This window comes from Pyxicephalus adspersus, chromosome 2 (genome assembly GCF_032062135.1).
Source record: "Pyxicephalus adspersus chromosome 2, UCB_Pads_2.0, whole genome shotgun sequence".
NCBI classification, from domain to species: Eukaryota; Metazoa; Chordata; class Amphibia; order Anura; family Pyxicephalidae; genus Pyxicephalus; species Pyxicephalus adspersus.
This window is the reverse complement of record NC_092859.1, coordinates 120,639,713-120,662,180: the sequence shown is the minus strand read 5'-3', so window position 1 is coordinate 120,662,180 and position 22,468 is coordinate 120,639,713. Positions and strand designations below refer to the sequence as shown.

The 22,468-nt window shown below is 38.2% G+C and overlaps 2 protein-coding genes across 6 annotated transcripts in view; both read right to left on the bottom strand.

Moving 5' to 3' along the window:
- Positions 1-182: 182 nt before the first annotated feature.
- On the bottom strand, positions 183-6,304 carry PPIB (peptidylprolyl isomerase B). Its single transcript, XM_072402222.1, has 5 exons — positions 6,114-6,304; positions 3,261-3,374; positions 2,498-2,591; positions 1,552-1,736; positions 183-624 (listed from the first exon to the last, which is right to left on the bottom strand). The coding sequence occupies exons 1-5, from the start codon at positions 6,246-6,248 to the stop codon at positions 502-504; spliced, it is 651 nt and encodes a 216-aa protein (XP_072258323.1). The 5' UTR covers positions 6,249-6,304; the 3' UTR covers positions 183-501.
- A 4,569-nt stretch (positions 6,305-10,873) lies between these two features.
- Positions 10,874-22,468, bottom strand: part of CSNK1G1 (casein kinase 1 gamma 1) — a 41,857-nt gene continuing 30,262 nt past the window's right edge. For 2 of the 5 annotated variants that reach the window (XM_072402216.1, XM_072402217.1), the window contains exons 7-14: positions 22,340-22,425; positions 20,817-20,901; positions 20,334-20,482; positions 19,909-20,016; positions 18,358-18,468; positions 16,977-17,083; positions 15,264-15,287; positions 10,874-12,821 (exon numbers count right to left, since the gene is read on the bottom strand). In XM_072402216.1, the coding sequence (XP_072258317.1) occupies positions 12,767-12,821; positions 15,264-15,287; positions 16,977-17,083; positions 18,358-18,468; positions 19,909-20,016; positions 20,334-20,482; positions 20,817-20,901; positions 22,340-22,425 (725 nt within the window). In that variant the 3' untranslated portion in view covers positions 10,874-12,766. The remainder of the gene's footprint in view (positions 12,822-15,263; positions 15,288-16,976; positions 17,084-18,357; positions 18,469-19,908; positions 20,017-20,333; positions 20,483-20,816; positions 20,902-22,339; positions 22,426-22,468) is intronic. The other 3 variants (XM_072402218.1, XM_072402220.1, XM_072402221.1) reach the window with 3 other exon arrangements.

Genomic DNA, 22,468 nt, shown 5'->3' with positions numbered 1-22,468 from the left:
TGTGCAATGCTCCATAAAAAAAGAAATACTACAGGCATTCTGTATTCTGGCTGCTTTGACCTGCTATAACGTCAGTACAATTTCTTATGCCACCAAGATGTGAACGCATTAAACACATTGGTCCTCACTCATGAAGCACTCATAACATTTTAAGAATACACAAAAAAAGTCTCAACACCATATTTTTATTTTTTTAGAAACCGTTTAATTCCAATGAATTTTACATAGTCGTTCTCTTTTCTCTTTCCCAATTAAAAACTTTGAACATTTAGTGGGTGGAATGTACAAGTCAATTTACTGTATGTTCCAATAAGTGTTATTAGACAGTCACTTGGTCACTTTCAGATTAGTCCAATGCTGCATACACAGAACTGGTTAGGTGGTAAACTGCTTTATCCTAGTCACTAAACAAAGGCAACTGGTAAAAGGGATATTCAATCTCTGGCAGATCCAGTAATGGAAGAGCATTTGCTGACCTGATGGGCTCGCCTATTAGTTTGTTTATTCTTTGGCAATTCCAAACGGCTTCTCTACTTCAATTTTTCCACAATCTGCAATGACCACATCTTTCAGAGGCTTGTCTCGGGAATCTGTTTTTGTAGATTCAATTTTTCTAACCACATCCTAAGGGAAATAAAAAACATAACAGATAATTATTCACTTAGTAAAACCATCCATTAATAAACAAATCCACAGAAATAATCCGCTACAAACCTAGAAATGCTCATTTGTAGTTTATGGGCTTAAAGGCTCTTTTGGAGGGGTAACCCACACATCATACACTATGGGTCAGTGGTTAGCACTCTGGCATTTGCAGCGCTAGGTCCTAGGTTTGAATCCCGGCCAGGACACCATCTGCATGGAGTTTGCAGGTTCTCCCTGTGTTTGCATGGGTTTCCTCCCACATTCCAAAAACATGCAGTTAGGTTATTGGCTCCCCCCCCCCCCCCCAAAATTGACCTTAGACTATATTAAAGACCTATTACTATGGTGGGGACATTCGATTGTGAGAGACAGCTAGTGACAGGACTATGGACTTTGTACAGGACTGCGTAATATGTTGATGCTATATAAATACTGTGTAGTAATAATAATAATACAGTACATATCAGAGCTGCATTTTACCAGGTTAAGAAAGCTATTCCTAGTAAATCAGTATTACCAGATCTTGAAATGATTGGTAGACATGGTGGTTTATAGTTTTCCACATATGTGGCATTTTAATAAGTCAGTATTAGGAGCAACTGCCCAACTGAAACACCCTAAGTGTCACTTTACCATCAGTCAGTGGTTGGTATATTAACTCAGCTCAGCTCAGTCCAAAATTCTAAAGCTTTGTTCACCCAAGAAGTACCACTGACACTACACAGATTATTAGGATTCATACACACACAAATTAAAGACATAAGTAAAGTACTCTCTGGAGATTTAAAACACTGTGCCCAAGTCTACTAAAGACATTTATAATAAAAAAACCTATTTAAATAAATTGATACCAAAATATGTTCCACAATAATATTCCTCTAAATCAGTGGGCCTAGAAATTCTTACCTCTCCTTCTAGCACTTTACCAAACACCACGTGTTTTCCATCCAGCCAAGTGGTCTTAACTGTTGTGATGAAAAATTGGGATCCATTGGTATCCTTGCCAGCATTTGCCATGCTCACCCAATAAGGACCATAGTGCTTGAGCTTGAAGTTCTCATCAGGGAAGCGGTCACCATAAATGCTTTTACCTAGGTATGAACAGACATTTAGTACTTTTCTTTGTGTATAGGTAAACTAAATGACAGGAGGGAAGGCATGGATCAAAACCAATTCAAAATTCAATTCAAAATCAATTGCTTTTAAAAATGACTATAAGAACTGTATTTTGGTTGACATGCTTTTAACAAAGATAAAAACCGTTTATATACCACAGGGGTTAAGGAATCACAAATCTGCAGGGAAGCAGCTCAAGTACTTGCCCCAGGCAATGTTTTGTGTGAATCCAAGTCCCATTCCTCTATGAAGCGATTTGTTAGCACTTTTACATCAAAGCCATCTTAGACACAATGACAAAATATGATTTTTGGAAGCAAATGTTGTTCTGTGCATTCCTGGGATAGGGCACTGGGTCACCATTTCACACTAAGGTAGCACTGCACCCAATCTTGCTCTGTATATCGACCATTGCTGAGATCAGTGGAGTCGGAAGAAGATAGCAGAACTTAGACTTGGATCAGTAGTACTAGGTGCAGTATATATATTTTGAAATATATATTACAGCCTATATAATACATGCGTAAAGCCTTCTGAACAAGTGAACAAAAACATCAGACGTGGAGCCATCAACCAGTATGATACAAGAGGGTGAGCACCTGGTCAGCTAAAAGGAAACCCATCATAAGCAAATTGAGCAACAAAAGCACTTGTTGCCACACTTGCGTTTGGACCAGGCAGAATTTTTCCTTCAATCAAGAAGGAAAAGTAAAATCCAGTATCAGACAAAACTGACCTCCAGTTCCATCTCCTCTGGTGAAATCTCCTCCCTGAATCATGAAATCTCTGATCACACGGTGGAACTTGCTGCCCTTGTAGCCATATCCTTTCTGAAAGACAAGAAGTACAAAATTAGCTACTGAAACTTCAGGCAAATAATGCGGCATTCATGTGTCTCAAAGTGCAAAACCTATTGCTCATTTCCTGAACAAGGGGCTATATCAGCTACATCAATAGAGGAAACAAACATGTTTAGGTCATCCTACAAGGAGTCTCTGAGAAAGTTAAGGAACAACATAAACATGATGCAGATATGAACATGGACAATTAAATAAACCATCAGCAACATTTTACTGCTTTATGACAATGTCCATCTACATACAGAAGGTATGAGCAATATTGTACACATGGGACTAGGCTGCTTCTTCCAGCACCCCACTACCCCAATACATGAGTTTCCAGGGTGTCTTCTAATCATTTTACTTGAGCAGCATAATCAGGACCATTCTTGCCTCACTTTTTTGGATATGTTTTCAACAGATCCCTATTTAATGTACAGTGTTATATATATATATATATATATATATATATATATATATATATATATATCTCCTGTTTAATAATATTAATATGACCAATAAGTGACTGAGCCATGGAGTGTAATTGTGAGTCTTTCTATTTACAAAAAACATATTGGGGATTATTGGCTTCTATTGGGTTCTATCAATGAGGAGCAATGGTGCTCGAATGTGAGAAGTCTTTCATTGAAATAAGCTTACCTCCCCAGTTGCCAGTGCAACAAAGTTGTCAACGGTCTTGGGCACAGTTTTCCCAAAGAGGCCGATGACTATTCTTCCTATATCTTCATCTCCAACCTTCATATCAAAGTATACCTGCATGGAGTAGAGGGGGAGAGAACAAGTATTAAATAATGTGCAATTATGGCGAAATAATAAACAACCAAAAACAAAGATAGTAATGTTTTTTTTTGTTTTTTTGCAGTGAACACTGATGTTTATCAAAGGTTAAAATCTGACATTAAGACAAATTAAAACAAAAATTTAACTCGTCATTTAGTATTTATTCCACATGACCGGATTACCACTAAACCCTGACATTAGGATTTAATTGGGGGTTCAATTCACAGCACCAGAGTTATGGATAAGCCCTGATATGAACATATCTATTATTTTTCCATGGCATTTAGGCAAATCCAAAGTTGAAAACACAAAATTATCAAGGATGACATTGAGCCAAAAAGACGGATATTCTAAAACCAAGATAAAAGAAGGACAATGTTAACCTTTGAGTTTTTTGAATAACTAAGCTTATGAAAATATCACATAGGAAATGCGCTCCGGGGAAGCCAGAGGAAAGTGGTGACTGGCCGGGCTTCACACAACACTGAATTACAGGACAAATGTAAATGTCAGGGCAAGCCTTGTAACCATTGGATTTGTATGCCTATATCCTATGATTTATTACTCTAATATTATTTGTGAGTATTCCCCATTTGGATTGATATACCTTCTTTTCCCTGGATAAATTTAGAACAATTACCAGCATACATTACAATTTGGGTAAAAGCTGTTACAAGAGCATTAACCTGAAATTATAATTAAATGTAACTATTTTTTGCTGTACTAATATATATATATATATATATATATTTTTTTTTTTGCAATTATGTTTTCTCAAACTATTGGATATCTGCACTCTGCAGCTCTGATTATTGGACACCGAGATAAACCAGCCACTGAGCTAATAGCTGCATGGAGAAAATATAAACAGTCACTGCTAAACTGTTATATACATAAACGCATATCCAATACACAATTGTATCTACACAAACACTTATATCTACTATATGATTCCTGCAACTAAACAGATCACCAGATCTATGGTGGAAGAAACCATGATCAGACTATTTTCAGCCTTTCCCACCCACTACAGGAAACAACATGAATGCTCAGCAGATCTGACTACAAGTTTGGGCAAGATCAGTAATATTCAGATTTTTATGGATTGTGATTTTAGTTCATAATAAAAAAACTTTATCAAACATTTATCAAAACTTTATCAAACATGGTGCTAAAAGCACATACCAAGGAAGCACAACAGGACGAGCAGTAGGATATGGCTGTGAGGACATCTTCCCAAAATAAGTAGCAGAAGTACAATTTAAAGTGCACCTCCGTCCCGACTAGGCTCATCAAAAAAATATTCAGTAGAAGAGTAAAAAGCATTCATTCACATCTGTTTCTATAGGCAATAACTATTAATTGCTTTATTATTCAGATGCACAAATAACACATTACATTAGATAGAGATGAATATAATAAAAAGACAGCGAACCTGTGGGAAACAATGTGGCTTTGAGTTGCAAATGCCCCAAGTGCTGTCCAATATCAAGTCACAATATTTTCCTGCCTGTGGATTCAGTTACTGGGAGGACATAAGTGTCAGACCTGCCATGTGCATAGAATAGAGAATTGTAAGCTCTTCGGGGCAGAGTCCTCTCCTCCTCCTTTCTGTCTGTCATTTGCAACCCCTATTTAACGTACAGCGCTGCGTAATATGTTGGCGCTATTTAAATCCTGCTTATTAATATTGATAATAAAAAAACAAAAGAATAGGAATAGTTCATATAATATTAGTAAAGGATAGTTTAGGTTAACTACAGATTCAGTGTTCGCATGCAGGAAAAGTTAAAGAAAAGCTCATTGTAAAGCATTGGGAAAACATAATTGAATAAACATCTGCCTCCTGTACACATACCTATGCATTGAATACTTGATGAGTGGAGCGGAGAGCTCAATCACACCACTTGGCATGTTAATACACCATGCACATGCTGGTACAGATCCCACTACATTCTGCTGCAATGCCATTTTTTATCCATTCCCCTGCAGAGTTTGATGTTTTTACCATGTGATGCTACATGTCGAGCCATAGTACTACAACTTTGCTTTCCAACACCGATGAGAACAAAAATTGTTAATGTCAGTAGGAGCTCATGCTCACAGGACCCCCCCCCCCCCCCACCTTGTGCCCATATGCTTTGCTCTTCGGTAGTCGGGGGAATTGTAAAGAACACGAGACAGAACTGGAAGAGGTTTTAGGGGTCCTAGAAAGGCAGTTAAGGCATCGCTCAACTTATCCGGGTCTATTGCACGTCTGCATTTCATCTCAGTATCAAATATATGTGCTGTAATAGCTCAGACCAGAGGCCATAACACCATTTCATGAATCCAAACAATAGGATGGCAAAACAGATAATTAACCCATCACAATTATTGTAAATTAAAAAAAAATCTGATTCTGAAAACCTACAATGATTTTATTTATCCCGACGACATCCAGCTAAAGTTGAACTGACCCCTCCATGTAAAATGAAGGGGTATCAGCCCATAGTGTGGGGGCACAGGGCGAGTCAGGGTGGTATCAGCCCATAGTGTGGGGGCACAGGGTGAGTCAGGGGGGTATCAGGGAGTCGGGGGGTATCTGCTTATACTCTGGGCACACAATGAAAGGAGCGGTCAGGGGTGGCAGCAGCCTATACACCGCTATGTGAAGCAGTCTGCGATACGTGAAGGGGGCACTGGGCGCGTCTGACCAGAGGTCCGCATTACCTTGACGGTAACCTTGGGTCCCTTCTTCTTCTCATCGGCCTCGGAGGCGCTAGGGAAGAGCAGGAAGATGACGGAGCCCGCAATGAGGGCGGCAGCGAACAGAAGCTTCATGTTCCTCTCCAGCAACCGCAGCATCAAAGGAGACGACCGGCCTAGAGAAGGGAGAAAAAGAGGGAGAGCAGACGTGACGTCACAGCGACATGGACGGTACCAATCTAAACAGGGGGGGTTCTTTTGTGTGACTGGGATGTATTATGTGTCAGTTAAGCGCACAGACGAGACAATGACAGACCGGGCATCGTGCAAACATTTACAGGGCAGCTGCTTTGATAAAACAAAACTCACGCTCTGAGAAAAACCGCGGCATTGTTTCCTTATAACCTAATAATAATGCGCAATGCGCTTCTATTTATTCATCAATAATTTAACTCGTCTCGTAATAATAAATCAAAATCCCATCACCAGAGCTGACATTTTATATAAAACTGGATTATACCATTACCTGAAACCCCCGTACGTCCCTAGACTTGTATGCCACGTTACGAGTTTAGCATTGGTTTGTGAGAGCGCCCAATCAGAGGCCGACATGACAGCCCTGTCATCCTATAGTTTGCAGCGCCCTATGCACAAAGGGGAGGAGCTAGAATGACAGGGACCAATGAAAAGGACCCGAATGTGAAGGGCATGGAGAGGGCGGGGCTTAAAGCATTCATCTGCAGAACCCGGCAAAATTAAAGGATTTTTTTCTTTTGAACATTTATAACTCCACATTGATCGGCCTGGTGTAAGCACACGAGTGCAGGGCGTGCAGCCACGTCAACCTACCCTAAAATGAATGGGACCATACATGATGTACACGCCTCAAGGACTCTTCTCGTTGCACAGAACGGTCAGATGTTTCCACCAATCAGATTCGCTGCTGACATTTCTCTTCTATTATTATACACAATGACTGTGATGGGGAGATGATTCCCTTTTATATTCTGTACAATGGTACTCACTGCCCAAACAGAACTCCTCCAAGGAGTGCTTGGGCTGTTTATAAACACAAATGGACAACATTTCAAGCTTAGCATCATAACAAAGGACAAATTTAACATAAGATCAAATATTAAACAGCTCAGCTCTATTCAGGGAAATTCCAAAAGATAACCCATATCTTGCTTACATTCAGGGATTGTGTTGCAATTTTTGTTTTGTGCTTCTTTCATGCATGACAAAAGTGTGGCAGGCAGCAATTACCCATCATAAATCTTACTTTAGAGACTTTTTTTCCAATTTTGGTTCTGTACATTACCACAAATAATTTTAAGTGAAATAAATCAGATGCAGTTGAACTTCAGACGTCCAGCTTTAATTCTGTGTGTTGAACAAAAAGATTGCATAAAAATGGGAGGAACTAAATCCCTTTTTTACACAATCACTTAATTTCAGTGGCTCAAAAGTAATTGGACAAATTGAAAAGCTAAAAATAAAACGTTAAATTCTAATACTTTGTTGAAAACCCTTTGCTGGCAGTGACAGTCTGTAGTCTTGCACTCATGGACATCACCAGATGCTGGGTTTCCTCCTTTTAAATGCTCTGCCAGGCCTTTACTGCAGCGGGTTTAAGTTGCTGTTTGTGGGCCATTCTGTGCGAAGTTTAGTCTTCAACAAGAGAAATGCATGCTCAATTGGGTTCAAATCAGGTGACTGACTTGGCCATTCAAGAATATTCCACTTCTTTGCTTTAATAAACTCCTGGGTTGCTTTGGTTGCATGTTTAGGGTCATTATCCATCTGTATTATGAAACGCCTCCCAATCAATGTGACTGCATTTAGCTGGATTTGAGCAGACAGTATGTCTCTGAACACCTCAGAATTCATTCGGCTGCTTCTGTCCTGTGTCACATCATGGATAAACACTAGTGTCCCAGTGCCACTGGCAGCCATGCACGCCCAAGCCATCACACTGCCTCCGCCATGTTTTACAGATGACGTGCTATGCTTTGGATCATGAGCTGTTCCACGCCTTCTCCATACTTTTCACTTGCCATCATTCTGGTAAAGGTTGATTTTGGTTTCATCTGTCCAAAGAATGATTTTCCAGAACTGTGCTGGCTTTTATTAAGCAAAGTCCAATCTAGCTCTTCTATTCTTGAGGCTTATGAGTGGCTTGCACCTTGCAGTGCACCCTCTGTATTTACTTTCATGCAGTCTTCTCTTTATGGTAGACTTGGATATCGATACCTCTACTTCCTGGAGAGTGTTGTTCACTTGGTTGGCTGTTGTGAAGGGGTTTCTCTTCACCAAGGAAATGATTCTGCGATCATCCACCACTGTTGTCTTCCATGTACATCAAGGTCTTTTGGCATTGCCAAGTTCACCAGTGCTTTGTTTCCTTCTCATGATGTACCAAACTAGATTTTGCCACTCCTAATATTGTAGCAATTTCTCGGATGGGTTTTTTCTGTTTTTGTAGCTTAAGGATGGCTTGTTTCACCTGCATGGAGAGCTCCTTTGACCGCATGTTGTCTGTTCACAGCAAAATCTTCCACATACAAGCGCGCCCCCCCCCCCAAATCAACTCCAGGCCTTTTATCTGCTTAATTGATAATGACATAACAAAGAAATAGCCCACACCAGCCTATGAAATAGCCTTTGAGTTAATTGTCCAATTACTTTTAAGGCCCCTGCAATGAAGTAATTTGTGTGTTTAAAAAAAAGGCTTTAGTTCTTCACTTTTCTATGGAATCTTTTTGTCCAACCCACTGAATTAAAGCTGAAAGTCTGCAGTTTAACTGCACCCAAGTTGTTTCAGCTAAAATAAATTGTGGCAATGTACAGAACCAGTAAAAGAAAAAAGTTGTCTGTCCAAATATTTATGAACCTAACTGTAGATCAGCTAATAATGTCAGCTTCTTTCTGCTCACAAAAACTCTCTGCACAGTGAATTGCTTTTCACTGAAGGCCACAAATAGATGCAGTTTTTTTTATGCACAGATGAGAGCAAGACACTACAAAAGGGAGGCTAAGGCTGTGTTCCTTTATGTAATGCTGGACTGGGAAAGGAGAAAAAGGACATACTGTCATAGCTGTAGCAAGCTGCAAATGCAGGGATGAGGAAGAAGAGCTGCCACAGGACTGTTTTGCAGGAGTTGAAACTGTACATGTTTATTACAAATAGAAATCAAAATGTACATTAACTAGTAGTGATGCATATTATTTGAGATCTTCAAGAACCTCTTGCAATGTGATGTAGGCATTTATTTTGAATATCACACCCATGTACCAACAAAATGCATTGTAAGACAGTAGTGGCAAACATAAAACACTGCTTTGCATGTAAAATATATATTTCAAAGGGTTCCAGGTGCATTGCAGTTCATTTCAAAGGAATAGTATCTTTGATACAACACACATAAAATAAGCTTTAGAACAGTTGTCCTTATAGGGTATGAGAGTAATGCAGACATCTTTATTGTTTGGCCCTGGATAATACCTGATGCCCCAAAGAACTATGATTACTAGTACATCCAATTTAAATGTGCCCCAAATCAGAAGAGCCAAAAATAATTGAGCCAGATTAGGGAGGAACCAGTGGCTTATAGAAACCTTCCTGCCAAAATGACTGTTGAAGGGCAGGCAAGAGAGCAAGCGTGATGTAGATAAGAACAGGAGAAGGGAATTGATGCTTGACCATGTAGCTAATCCATATATTTGCTCTAGCTTAGCAGATGGCAAAATTAACAATACAGTTTTAGTAGAATGTGCCCAGACACCTTGAAATACTCATTTCATTAAAATTGTTGTTTCCTTTACTGCCATCTTGATCCATTGTGCAAAGAAACTCTGATGCCTGGAGGCAGGACAAAAACATCACCAGTCTTACAGAAACTACTGGGCTTATCAAGAAATTCCAGTTAACATCTCCTTACATTCAAGATTTGATAGGATTGTTCCTGTTGGCAGGAAAGATTTGCACAAAGGGTTGGTAGCATTTATCCAGGCAATAGTGAATATTCAAGGACATCCTTAAATTCTGAGCCCGTACCTTAGCCTAGTCAGTCCACAAACACAGAAATACAGCTTGCTGATGGCTAGCATCTGTATTTCATCAACACATTAGGTTGATGTAAAAGCAGCTAGAAGCATTGCCTTAAAAAAGAATTAAGGTAGTAAAGGATTGTATAGGGAGAAGGAGTCTGGTAGGTGCCTGAAGGGCAACCAAAAGATCCAATCAGGACCTTTTGAGGGAAAAATGGTTACTGTTAAGCCAGTACAATGTTTGACATTTAAAAATGGGACAACCCCTTGAAATACCTTTCAGGTATTCAGGGAACCCTTACTTATTTACTTCATCCACAGCTCACAGCATATTAGTATGGTGGTTAGTAGGAAGAATGCCTCTTCTAATGCTGGTCCGAGAATGTCACCCTGACAGATAGCCTAATTGAGAAGTTCAAAAAGATCATTGCTGAGGGTCACAAACTGCTAATTCCTCAAGGAACCCCTAGCAACCTCTAGAGGAATGCTAGTGGAGAAACACTAAATTAGCATCTTAAACCCCTTTCCAAATGGATGCAGCAGGAGGGTCAGTATTTTAGAAGGCAGGCTGTACTTGGGTAAGATTCCTTAAAGGACAGTGTTACTGAAGGTAGGAGGAAATTTGATTTGGATTTCTGCAGCTTCATTATACAGACCTCACACCATGTTTTGCTAAAAGAGAATGAGCTCATTCATACATTGGAAGTACACTAACCTCAATTACTTCTCCCAGAAACATTAAACAGACAAACATTTATTAAAGTTCTTAAAAGAAACACAAAACAGGTTTAAAAAATCCCCTTATAGCTACAGTGCAATGCAATACTCTAAATTAAATATACCTTTAAAACAAAATACAAAAAAAGAAAAAAAAAGTGATTTTTGTACATTGCAGATACGTGGGAATTTTCCTGAGGGGGTGATCCATCCATGTATAAGAGCATAGGAAACAGAGGCGGAAATACACGAGTCCTGGGTTTTACCTCTGAAAGCAAGTGAAGCATCCTAAGAGGCATATCCAAGTGGCAATTTTCAGTGTCTGGAAGTTCAAATTGAAGACTGAACAGAGTAAAACAAAAAGGCACTGGAGCAGTAGGGAAACCTCCGTCACACCCCTTTTGGGTATCCCAGTCTCATCAGTGCATCAGGAGTTATTACATCTGGCAATCAAAGGCTCACAAATGATCAAAATGCTGCAGTACAGACTACATGATGCTATAATATCAGTATTCCCTCATTTATGAAAACAGAAAGATTGGCCATCATTGCTGGTTCTAAGCAAGGGGTTGGAAAATAGAAATGTGATGGAGAAATCAGATTGGCTGATCTCTAAATAAGATCAAGTCATTCACTGAATTCTGGCAAGTAAAAATCAAAAGTGGTTGGCTGATGGTCATGTCCTTATATTAGCCTTATTAGTGCATTTTTATCCATGCCCATTTTTATGACACAAAAAAGAAAAAGAAACATATCTAAATAATATAACCAATAGTAATATAACCTTCCTAACATTAAAAAAGGCCCACACCATAGAACCAGCTCTGATGGAATACAATGATTAAATATATATATATATAAAAGATATTGAATTCACAGTTTCTGCTGCCAAACTCAGTGTATGCTATAAAACAGGGGTACAACCATTACCCTCCACAGTATTTGTAGGAAAAGTACTGTCTGCAATACCAAGCTAAAATAACTGATGGAAGGATTCAGATGGTTCCAATGAAAAGTAAAACTTTGCAAGATCTACAGTAAGAATTCAAGCATAGAGAGGTATTCCCATATTTAGTCCTTTTATCGATTTCTCTTCACCTGAAAGCAGCAACACTAAATACTCATCCTCAGTTTATCAGCTGTGATCTGCTGTTTACATAAAGCTAAGCAGGGAGACAAGGCTTCATCATCCTAAAACCTGAGCCCAAGCCTCGCTCTGAGGTGAACGTGCAGCAGAGCAAGAGAATGTACACATGTCTTATAAAAAGGTATATTTAGTTTAAAGCCAGTAGTGCAACACAGACTCTGTGAGGCATTTACCCATGCAGGAAGCAGCCTGTCTACTGTGGAATGCTTTCAATTGTCTATACTTTATTTCTAAGAAAAGGGGAAAAATGTAGAAGGCTATTTTGAAAAAAAAAAAACCTTTTAGTTTGTTGGGACAGGGTGTTCTTAAAATATAAAGTAGTCAAGTTTCTGTTCCCTCCAGTCCCAAGTAACAAGGTGGGGGTAAAAAGAGGGAGCTGAGATGCAACCCCCAACCATGGCTATAAAGGAGGAGGAAGGAACTTTGCTGAATTCAAGCAATAAGGGAGTGCAGTAAATGATGCATTTAATACAAATGAACATAAAGGGATGGTCCCTGGCAGTCCCTAAATCAAGCCTCAGACATGTCCCTTCTTTTAGGGATCTGAGCTCTAAGGGATCAGCATTATTGCACCTTGCCTCAGGAACCATTTGTGGGGCGGCCTTCCATTAAAGCCGATGACATTCATTTTTATTCTGGTGTTTGATTTCCTTGCTTTTTACACCAAGTAGAAACTACATCCTTGCCCAAAGCCCTGAAGTCACTGACACAGCGACACTGTAGATGCCATTCTCACAGTTTCCTCCCCAGAAAGGTATGGATTTCACTTGTGTCTCTGGGAGTGGTTCTTCCTTTTTCTTTTAAAGAAACAGCAGCACCTAATAAAAAAAACAAAATATTATCTATCAGACTGCAACATGACAAATCTTCACATAGACATTTTATTATGCGATACAGATACTGAATAAGTCTAAAGAATGAAACACTTTCCAACCTCCCACAATGGGGAGCATGGTTAGGCACTTGGAGGCCACTACTCTTTGGGGAAATATAATTAAAAAGATAACAAAAACCAAGTGTTTGGAGTAGCTTGACTTTTTTGCAAAAATGCAGCTAGTCTTATTTTATTTATTTAAAATTCCAAGCAGAGTGTGTGCGGCGGGGGAAAGGGGGGGGGGGGGTTTGTTTAGGCAGAAAAGGTCCTTACAAAGAAGCAGCACAAGCTGCGTGTTTCAGCCTGAAAGACAGAAAATTACTCTGTAGTAAAAGCATTTCAACCAAGCAGAGAATGCACTGTTGTATTACAGAATAAACAATGGGTAATCATTTGAAACATACCAAACATAAAACACTTCACTACCAAAGGGAAAGATTTTGTGTTTGGTAGATCAATGACTCCCTGGGCTCACCACAACACAGTACAGGTAGGGACTAAATGCATCATGAAGGTTACAGACATTGGAAAAATGAAGAGGAGCAAGAAAGACCAGTGTGTTGCATGCAGACATAGAAAGTGGAAAACAGAGGATAACAAATTAGCCAGACAGTGGTATTTTGGTAAAAGCATATGATCCAAGAAGCTATGTGCTCTTCATCAATTTTGAGAACAACGTATACAATGAAATCTAGCCTAGCCTTTACTTTAGTACAAAGCATAACTTAAAGGAGCCTAGTCTGTAGGTCAGTCATTTATGTAGCTTTACTGTCAGTAAAGCTATATGTTGGCAGCCCGACAAGAAAAATGCAAGCATAATATACAATATATATTACACAATACACATGCCCCTTTACCTCAACATTATTGTAGCCAAAAGAAAGCTTATATATGAACACAATGCACAGGTCAGTGGATCTCAGTGCCAAGATCTGAACAGAAAAACTGGTAGTTTTTGCCACCTCTATACTTTAGCTTTAAAAAAGACCGAAAGGTTCTTGAAGTGGTTGCAACTGAAAATGTAAGATTTTATTTCATAGTTTGGTCTTTCATTCCAGGCAACACTGGTGTCCAAGACAATTAGTAACTTCCCAACAGGGAAGTCAGGTAGCAATAGGAAAGCCCGAGAGTGGTTCTAACCTCCAACTTAACTTTAATCCAAATATGTATGGACGTGCTAGAGCTTTTATTTTACCCCGGTTGCATCAGAGTATTTAAATTTCATTTATTTTGTACAAAGAGGTATTTCTTTTATACAGTTAACATTAGGTGGTGATGTGGCTCAGTAGTAAGCAGTATGGTCTCAGATTTGCATCTAGTCAGGACAATGTATGCATGGAGCTTATATGTTATCCCTGTGAGACCTTAAAATTCAACTATGGAAGGTACATAGGCTGGAAGATTTTCTGAATAACATGTCTATGGATTGTGTAAAGTAAAACACATAAATCAGTTAGGCAGTTTTTATTTATATCCATATAATGATAAAAAAAATAAAAAGTGACAAAAGCTTTTGTCAGACACTCCTACCTTTTTAAATAAGATTTAAAATAAGATATTGTACCAATTGGAACTCTGCAGGTCAAACATCACTTGTTTTCAATCATCCAGCCCCAACCCTTATAATGTGTGACAAAGGTATTATCTGCACAGTGTTTTGAATGGGAGAGTCTACTACTTTGAAAACAATGTCACAATTTTGCTTCTTTAGAACTACACTGAAAAAGTTGATTTATAATAAAAGTTTTTAACCCCTCAAATAAAAATGTATTTAAGAGGAATACATCAGTGGCCCTGCAAATTTTGTTGGACCACTGTACACACACACACAGGTAACCCTACCTTTACGTCACATGAATGTCTGCATAGCAGAAAACTAGAACCAATGCCGTTCCGTTTTACTGTGTCCCACCCTTTAAGAATTAATAAAGCACAAATATTTTTAAACCTGACCTGTCAAATCTTTACACATTAGAGCCCTAATATACAGCCGGTCAAATTCAATGCGTCATTCAAGGACCCCAAGTGTCCATTATTTTTGCATCACTTCTGTACTGCAATATACTCTTGGGCACAAACCCTTGTGATTCCCATTCTTGAAAAATAAAATTATTGTAAAAAAAAAAACCTTCAGACTTGCAATTGCTTTACATTCCATTGCAAGTACATTTGGATGGGAATTTTATATTGTAACAAACATGCAAACATCCTTCCAAATCTGGCTTAAGTATACAAACACCATAATCTACTTCAAAATTTTGCAAGTGTTTCACTAATTATTTAATTGACTTGGATAGGACACTGAACAGGTAAATGAATTAAAGGGATAATTTCCATATTAAAAGGGGACCTCTCCCTGGTATGCATTCCGCAGAGAGAGACTCACCACAAGTTGAGCATTTTCACGCAGCTACAGAATGTTAAAAGACAGAGAAAGAGAAAGAAGAATTAATACACCTAAGAGACACTAAGGATAGGATGGGGGTGCAGCCATGCAGACAACATGCCTTGCAGGTCACAGGAAAGGAGAGTATATTATGGTCAGGAGAAGTTGTGACTGCCCAGATCAGATACCTAGAGAAATTTGAAGATAATTTTCCTAGTGTGAAAGGACCTTAACCTTTTTTTTTCTTTTTTAATAAAAAAAAGGAGGGATTCTATATTGACCTAAAATCTGTTTTTATACCTTCAAGTCTAAATTTAACAGAATTTGGGAAACTCTTTCCTGGGACCTGAATCATCAAATATGTGGTATTTCAAGGCCTTTTACATAGTGGGGATATTGTGTAGTTAATTGTAACAGGAAATACAGCAGTCATATGTGAAGTCAGGCAAATTAAACAAGGTCCCCAGTGCCACTACAAACTGCTGCCTTCGTCCCCCTGCTTAAAGCATCATACTGCTAATGGGTGAGAATTGGAACTGCTCGGCTGACCTAGAGCCTATGAAGCTCCTTTACCGTATTGCCTCTGAAGAATTTACAATGATAATAAGGACTAAACAAACAATTATGTTTTTTTTCCCCTCAAAAAGTAGGTATAACAAAATTAAGAGGCAAATTACAAATTTGGCTATATCCTAGTTTAAAAACAATGTCAGGTTGGTGTATATATTTTGCGAAGCCCCTAAATGTAGACTTTTTTAGAAGTTTTTTTACATGAGGCAAAAACCCTTGTGCCAAATCATTTGCTGGTGCAATACCCAGCACTGTAACAATGACAAAGTATTTTGAGAAAGTTTCTTTATACATTTTTCATATTTCTAAGAACTTCACTTTAGATTGCACTCTAAAGCTCAAAATCTCATCATAAGTGGCTATAAAGTATTTACAACTATTCTCAGTAGGTCCATAATTCTTTGACAACACAGTAGCTCCAACAATAATCATCTATTTGAAAGAATCAAAGGATTCACCCGATTGCTTCTAGATCATTAAGAAAACCAGTGATCTGTCCATGATTATCTCCCATTACTTCTATATTATAGTCACATTAGTAATCTGGTATCTATAATGCTAGCTACAGCATTGAAGCAACAACATACCATGTTCTCGTAGTTTAAAAAAAAAAAAAAAAAAATCCCTACATATTAAGAGTGGACTTTTCTTTAACTGCACCTTTGCTAAAAGATACAAGATTGAAAGAATACAAATAAAACTAGCACATCAATTTGCAGGTTTGAAATAAATATCGATTTAAAGACCCTGGAAAAAGTTAATCTCCTTCCGTCTTTCACACAACCAGGTATTGCAAGTGTAGGCAATGTAACACAACCTGGTCAGTGTATTAGGTATAATATGTGATTTAGAGAGGCCTGAAAATACCACCCAACTGTAAAATGACACATTTTGACAACAAATGATATGATTCAGTGTGGTGACTCTGGACAGCTGTGTAATCTGCATCCTAAAAAATGGAGAGACCGCATGCAAAAGCGGCTGCAGTTAAGGACGTGGCTGTAAACATTGGGAGTGTTTGATATGGAAATAAAAAGGCACAAGGTGGCAAACAAAGGAAGATGAGGCACATGGGTAAAGGTACCAGTATACACACGTGCAGGGGATAACAGACTATGTATTAATGAATGAGATGGCACATACTTCGCTTCCTCCACAACCTCCACCTCGGCCTGCGCTGTGATTGGTGCGTTGGAGTGACCTCCTGTTTGGTCGTCAGCATTCAGCTGCCCGTTTGTTGAACTCATAACCTGTGCGAGAAATTGAGAAAAAAAAAAAAAAAGTTATGGCAAGGGCCATGCATGAAACCCTTACATCTAGTATAAGACACTTCAGTTAGAACTACAAACTTATCTACTAGACAAAAACTTAAGGATGGCACTTGTTAAAAAAAAAAAAAAAATTATATATATATATATATATATATATATATATATATTAAAAACAAAAAAAAATTGCAAGACACATCTAAAAGGTATCTTTGATCACGCAGACTAAAAAACTATAGGTTCACTGTAAAAGCCTCAGAAGCAGCAAATGCCTTTACTGATTTCTCCATCCTTCTGGTCAAATGGAGGAAGATGGTACTTTGTAACTCACTCAGGCTCCCAACAGGAAACCAGGAAAAGAGTTCTCAACCTTGTGTGAGCTCCAAGTCACAGCAAGAAGCTTACAGTTGCCGAAGTAGGCATCAAGAGCAAGCATGTGCAGCTGGTAGGATTGGCAAAGGAGATTCACTTTTGTTTTGAATGACACACACATTAAACATGGGCTTCACTGAAGTCCATTATGGAGCTGTAAAAGGCACTTTTAAGTGTTCATATTTGCTAATTAACACACTTTCAGATAAGCATTTTAACATTTACCTATAAAAAAAAAAGTCAAGCTTTTAGTTTAAGTAATTTAAAAAATGCTCTGATTGTATCATATGAACAGTGAAGATTCAATTGAAAATCTCAATAGTATTTTACAAAAATTTGAGATGTTGCCTATAAGTGCCTATGTGAAAACAATTCTTGTGAGGTCAGAAAAGTACATTTTAAAACAAAACATTCTCTTTAAAAAAAAAAAAAAAAAAAAATATTTAACAGCAGCACTTAATTTCTTCTGGAAAAATTTACTATCAGTAAAGCAACAGTACATGCAAAATTCAGTAGACCATCCTTGCTTCATGACTTAAAGCCACCGATTTGCATATGCCCTCCAGAAACTGGTTTTAAAACCGATTTGCCATATTTATGGCCTCCATATGCAGGGTTGTTTGTATTGCCCTAGCTTTGAAGAACAAGAGAATTCTGCTAATATTTATACGCCATTAAAAAAGATCTGTATTCCAGGGCAACAAGAATAGGACCATTCAGGCTAATAAACAGAACTGGATAGAGACAACAGAAAGGATTTAGATGGAAAATTGATGTATTGAGCAGCATAGACTAGAGGGCATATGCAAAATAAGTTACAGAGGTTAAAAAGCAGAATGACATTATTAAAGTGCTTGAAGAAGAAAGCCAACATGCTCTAATACCTGCACGGATCCCCCAAGCCGGTCTGATGCCAGGTGAGGTGCCAGATAAGCGGGGTGAGCCTGTCGGCTGGCCTGTAACTCCCAAGCTCCTCGGCGGTCTGGAGCACCCGTCTGCGCAGAGGCGTTGGGAAGCATGCGATTGCAAGGTGTGGAGGACAGGGGTGTTTGGGGAGAAGGAGTTCAGCCAGGCCAAAGCAATGGAAACAGATCACTGTGTTAGTGGAGGTGAGTAGAAAGCCAAGCTATGACTGCGTGCTGCAAGCAGAACACAATACTCAAAGCCTTCTTTGTGATGAAGAAAAGAAAAATTATTAATACTGTGCTTTTACTCCATCAAAAGAAGGCTGGTAAAGCAGCGCAAGCAAGGTAAAAAACAGGCTAAAGAAATGGAACCTTCATGTTATGCATTTATTTACCAAACCTCTAAAGAAATAGTATTGCATTTGGACTGATGCTTCGGTCATCAAAAAGTATGCATCAAGAACATGCTTAACAAATGCAACTTCGTAAAATTTGACTAATCTACTATTGTACAGCACACACACGTTGATAAGTTTCCTTGCTAAGCAATTTTGCACTTGCAAAGAATACCCCCAATCATATGTGAAATATTAGAAAGATACAGCATTATTAAAGTAAGCTTCACTACACTAAATGAAATTTCCCAGCAACTTAACTTAAATTATTTTGTAAATCAGTCATGAAAGGTCTGATGTTAGAACCTTTAGGTATTCAGAATTATATGACAGTTAATAAAGCAAGACCTAATTTGTAGAGTTTTTGTCGATTTTGATTTTCAAGTAGCAAGGAAGGAAACAGAAGCTCAATTTTTTTTTTTTTGCATGATGTCTAACCAAATATACGGTAAAGACAACACATATGCCTTAATATGGGGATAGAATACCAACAAAAATTAGAAACCCTAAATTTACTGATCTACAACGGTAACGGTATAAACCAGCACAATAACTGAACATTTTACATAGATGTGAATAAATGTCACATGACAGCATAAAGCACAAAAAATGCCAGTTCGGAGTCCCCAAGAAACCTTGCTTGTCTAGTATTCTTTATGCTAAAAGAACACTGGGCTGAGCTTTAAAACTTGACACTTCCAAAGTGCTGAATGCCGGGTTGTTTCAACCACATTTGGTCAGCCATCTCAGCAAAATCTTTCAGCGAATCCTAAACAGCAGCAACTTAAAAAGAACTACAACAACCCGTTTATTTTTTTTTATTTTTTGTTAGAGACTTAAAAAAAAAAAAAAAAAACACACACAAAAGCCAATGAGCCTAGTACAATTATTACTTTTAAACTGATCCTTTGGAACTTATGAAATAACTAAAGGGCTATCACTGAACAAAAATGGTAAAATACAATCTCAATATTTGAAACAAAGCATAAATATTTCCTACATCAGATCACCCAAAATATCTTAGAAATTTGAGAAATTCAATATTAAAAGCTGAAGCATGTTGAACCATCTATAACGGGACATTTAAATTTAACCCACACAGACTAAATGTTGCTCTGACAGGAAAGAAACTGACCTGGTTTCGGAGCGGTTGACTCTGTGAAGGCCGTTCCCGATGGACATGGCTGTCTCTGGTTATCGCAGAAGTTCCAGAATCAACATGGACGGATCCCACTGGGGTAGGCTAAAAGAAAATGTTTCCATAACATGAAGTATTCTTTACAAAGCAGTATAGAGCTAAGGAGCCTATCAGCAATAATGACCACTAGGATACATATGTTAATTAACCCAGGATTTGAATGCTAATATTTTGAAAGAGTTACTTCTATAGGGCTTTTTATTTTTAGATTTGGCCAGCTTCGGAGTACCTCAGACATTTTGAACACTTTAAAATTCAGTGGAAAGCATAGAAAAAGAAAAAAATGTAACAACTACCGTTTGACCATAAAGGCTTTTTTCTTTTACTTGAAATAATTAAAATCCAGGATTAAAACTACTCACAATTGGCCTGCCAACCCAATCATAAACATAGTCAAATGTGTATCCTTTCCGTTCAAAGAGTTCAGAGAACAGCGTTCTGAGATAGTCGTAGTCCGGCTTCTCAAAGAAATCCAACCGCCTCACATATCTTAGGTAAGTTGCCATTTCCTCTGGAAGAAGCAAATGAGAGATGGGTCAATAAAGCTACCATAAGAAAACTTGGATCTCACTCCTCTATATATGACACAAAGTAGTACCAAGAAGTTGGAAGTGTCAGTTACTGTGTCTGATTTATATCCAGTCCATTTTCAAGTTATAAAATCATGATCGGTTTAAAAAAAACAAAACAAAACAAAATGGATGTCTAGTACCAATATCAGTCTTAATTCTTGACATTTTGACAAACTTGAGTTTTAAGTCTACTCGGCATACCTCCACCCGAAATGCATGTAAAGTTAAGGAAAGTAAAGTAAGGGAGTTTTTACACAGAAGGTTAGTCCTCACCGGGAAAATTTTCACAAAGGACTTCTACAGGAGTGTTGCGCTTTGTATCTCCAATCTTTTGGTAGCGCTCTTTAAGAGTATCTGCCTGTGTGGTAAAAAAAAAAAAAAAAAAAAAAAAAAAAACATATCATGTGACAAATACAATTTAAAGAAGTTAAAAGCAATAATATGAACACAAAACTATATGGTCATTTAGCTCAGTTACCCCATTACTTTTCATATCTGCCAAATCTTCAAAGAACACAACCATATGAATGCACTTTTTTTGGAAAATCAGTATAGCACCCTTTTTATTGGATTCTAGATACTGTGCATGCTTCAGATACATCTGCCAAGTCAGGAAGTGGATTGTATCCAGTACCACTGTGGAGCAGTTTTCCTGCATAATGTTCTGAGAATGCCCACTTTGCCTGGGAGAGGTCACATCAAGACATTGGTGAAATGGGCAATCTTATAACATTTTTAACAACCATTGGGATACCTTTTGGACATATGGATCTAGTTTAGCCTCTAGCACAGCTTTAAAGTGGGAGTATAAAGCAGTATTGGTCATATATGAATAACATATCACAGCAGTGATTAAACAGAACTACCTGCAAACTTGATGGACCATTCAAATAAAAACAGTGTGCTTGTGTCTTTAAACTGCAATAGTAAGCAAGAGCATCCCTATAATCCACAGTTGTGCGAGAGGCATAATAAAATTGTGCATCGCAAGCTGAAAGTTAGCATGTTTTTTGCTTTTTATAGGGCTGCTCTATTTTTATTTGCCTATTCAATGAGGAAGCTGAAAATTATACTTCTAGACCACTGACCGTAAATTAGGTAACGAGAGGGGCACCTAAACAACCAGCACTGCAGGATACGATGTCAACAATGGAAGCCTGCATGTTTTTGGAAAGTGCACTAAAGCTGCGTACACACTTGCAAGAATTATTGTTGGAAACAAACGACTAACGACCGATCGTCCGACAATGGTTGACAAAAAATGTGGAAACGAACCGTCCCAGGGGGATCAGGTTGAGCGACGATTGCTCACTATCTTTTGTGATCGGTCGTTCAGTGATCGTGGATGTTGCTGCAGTACACTTTCTCCTTTACAAGTTACTTACTGCATCGTTCAAATGATCATATCTAGCGTGTGTATTTGGTGTATTGGTGGATTATATTTGAACAGTTGTATCGTTACAGCATGTACAGAACTGTGCACAATACAATCGTTCAAAATATTTGTGCATAATCCTGCATATTCATTAGTTGTTCATTTTCAAACAATAATTATTGCAAGTGTGTACTAGCTTAAGTTGCAATTTGTTGCATTAAATAAAAGGCGGCAAAAACTTGCCGCAGATATATGAAAACTAAAGACAGAGCTACTTGACTACTAAACAGATATCATGCGGTATCTTCCCCCAAACCACATAAAAATTTGTGAAAGTACTGGCTGTATTCCCTTCACTGCATAAGATGCACTGAAACTACAATTGTAGAGAACATTCTTTAATTGGAAAACAAATGCTTACTTTAAGTCCTTGCCATGGAAGGCTTCCTCGCAAAAAATACATGAACATGTGTCCCAATGCTTCTAGGTCATCTCGCCGGCTTTGTTCTAAAGAAGAAACAAAAAAAAGGGAGAAGTCAAAATATATATA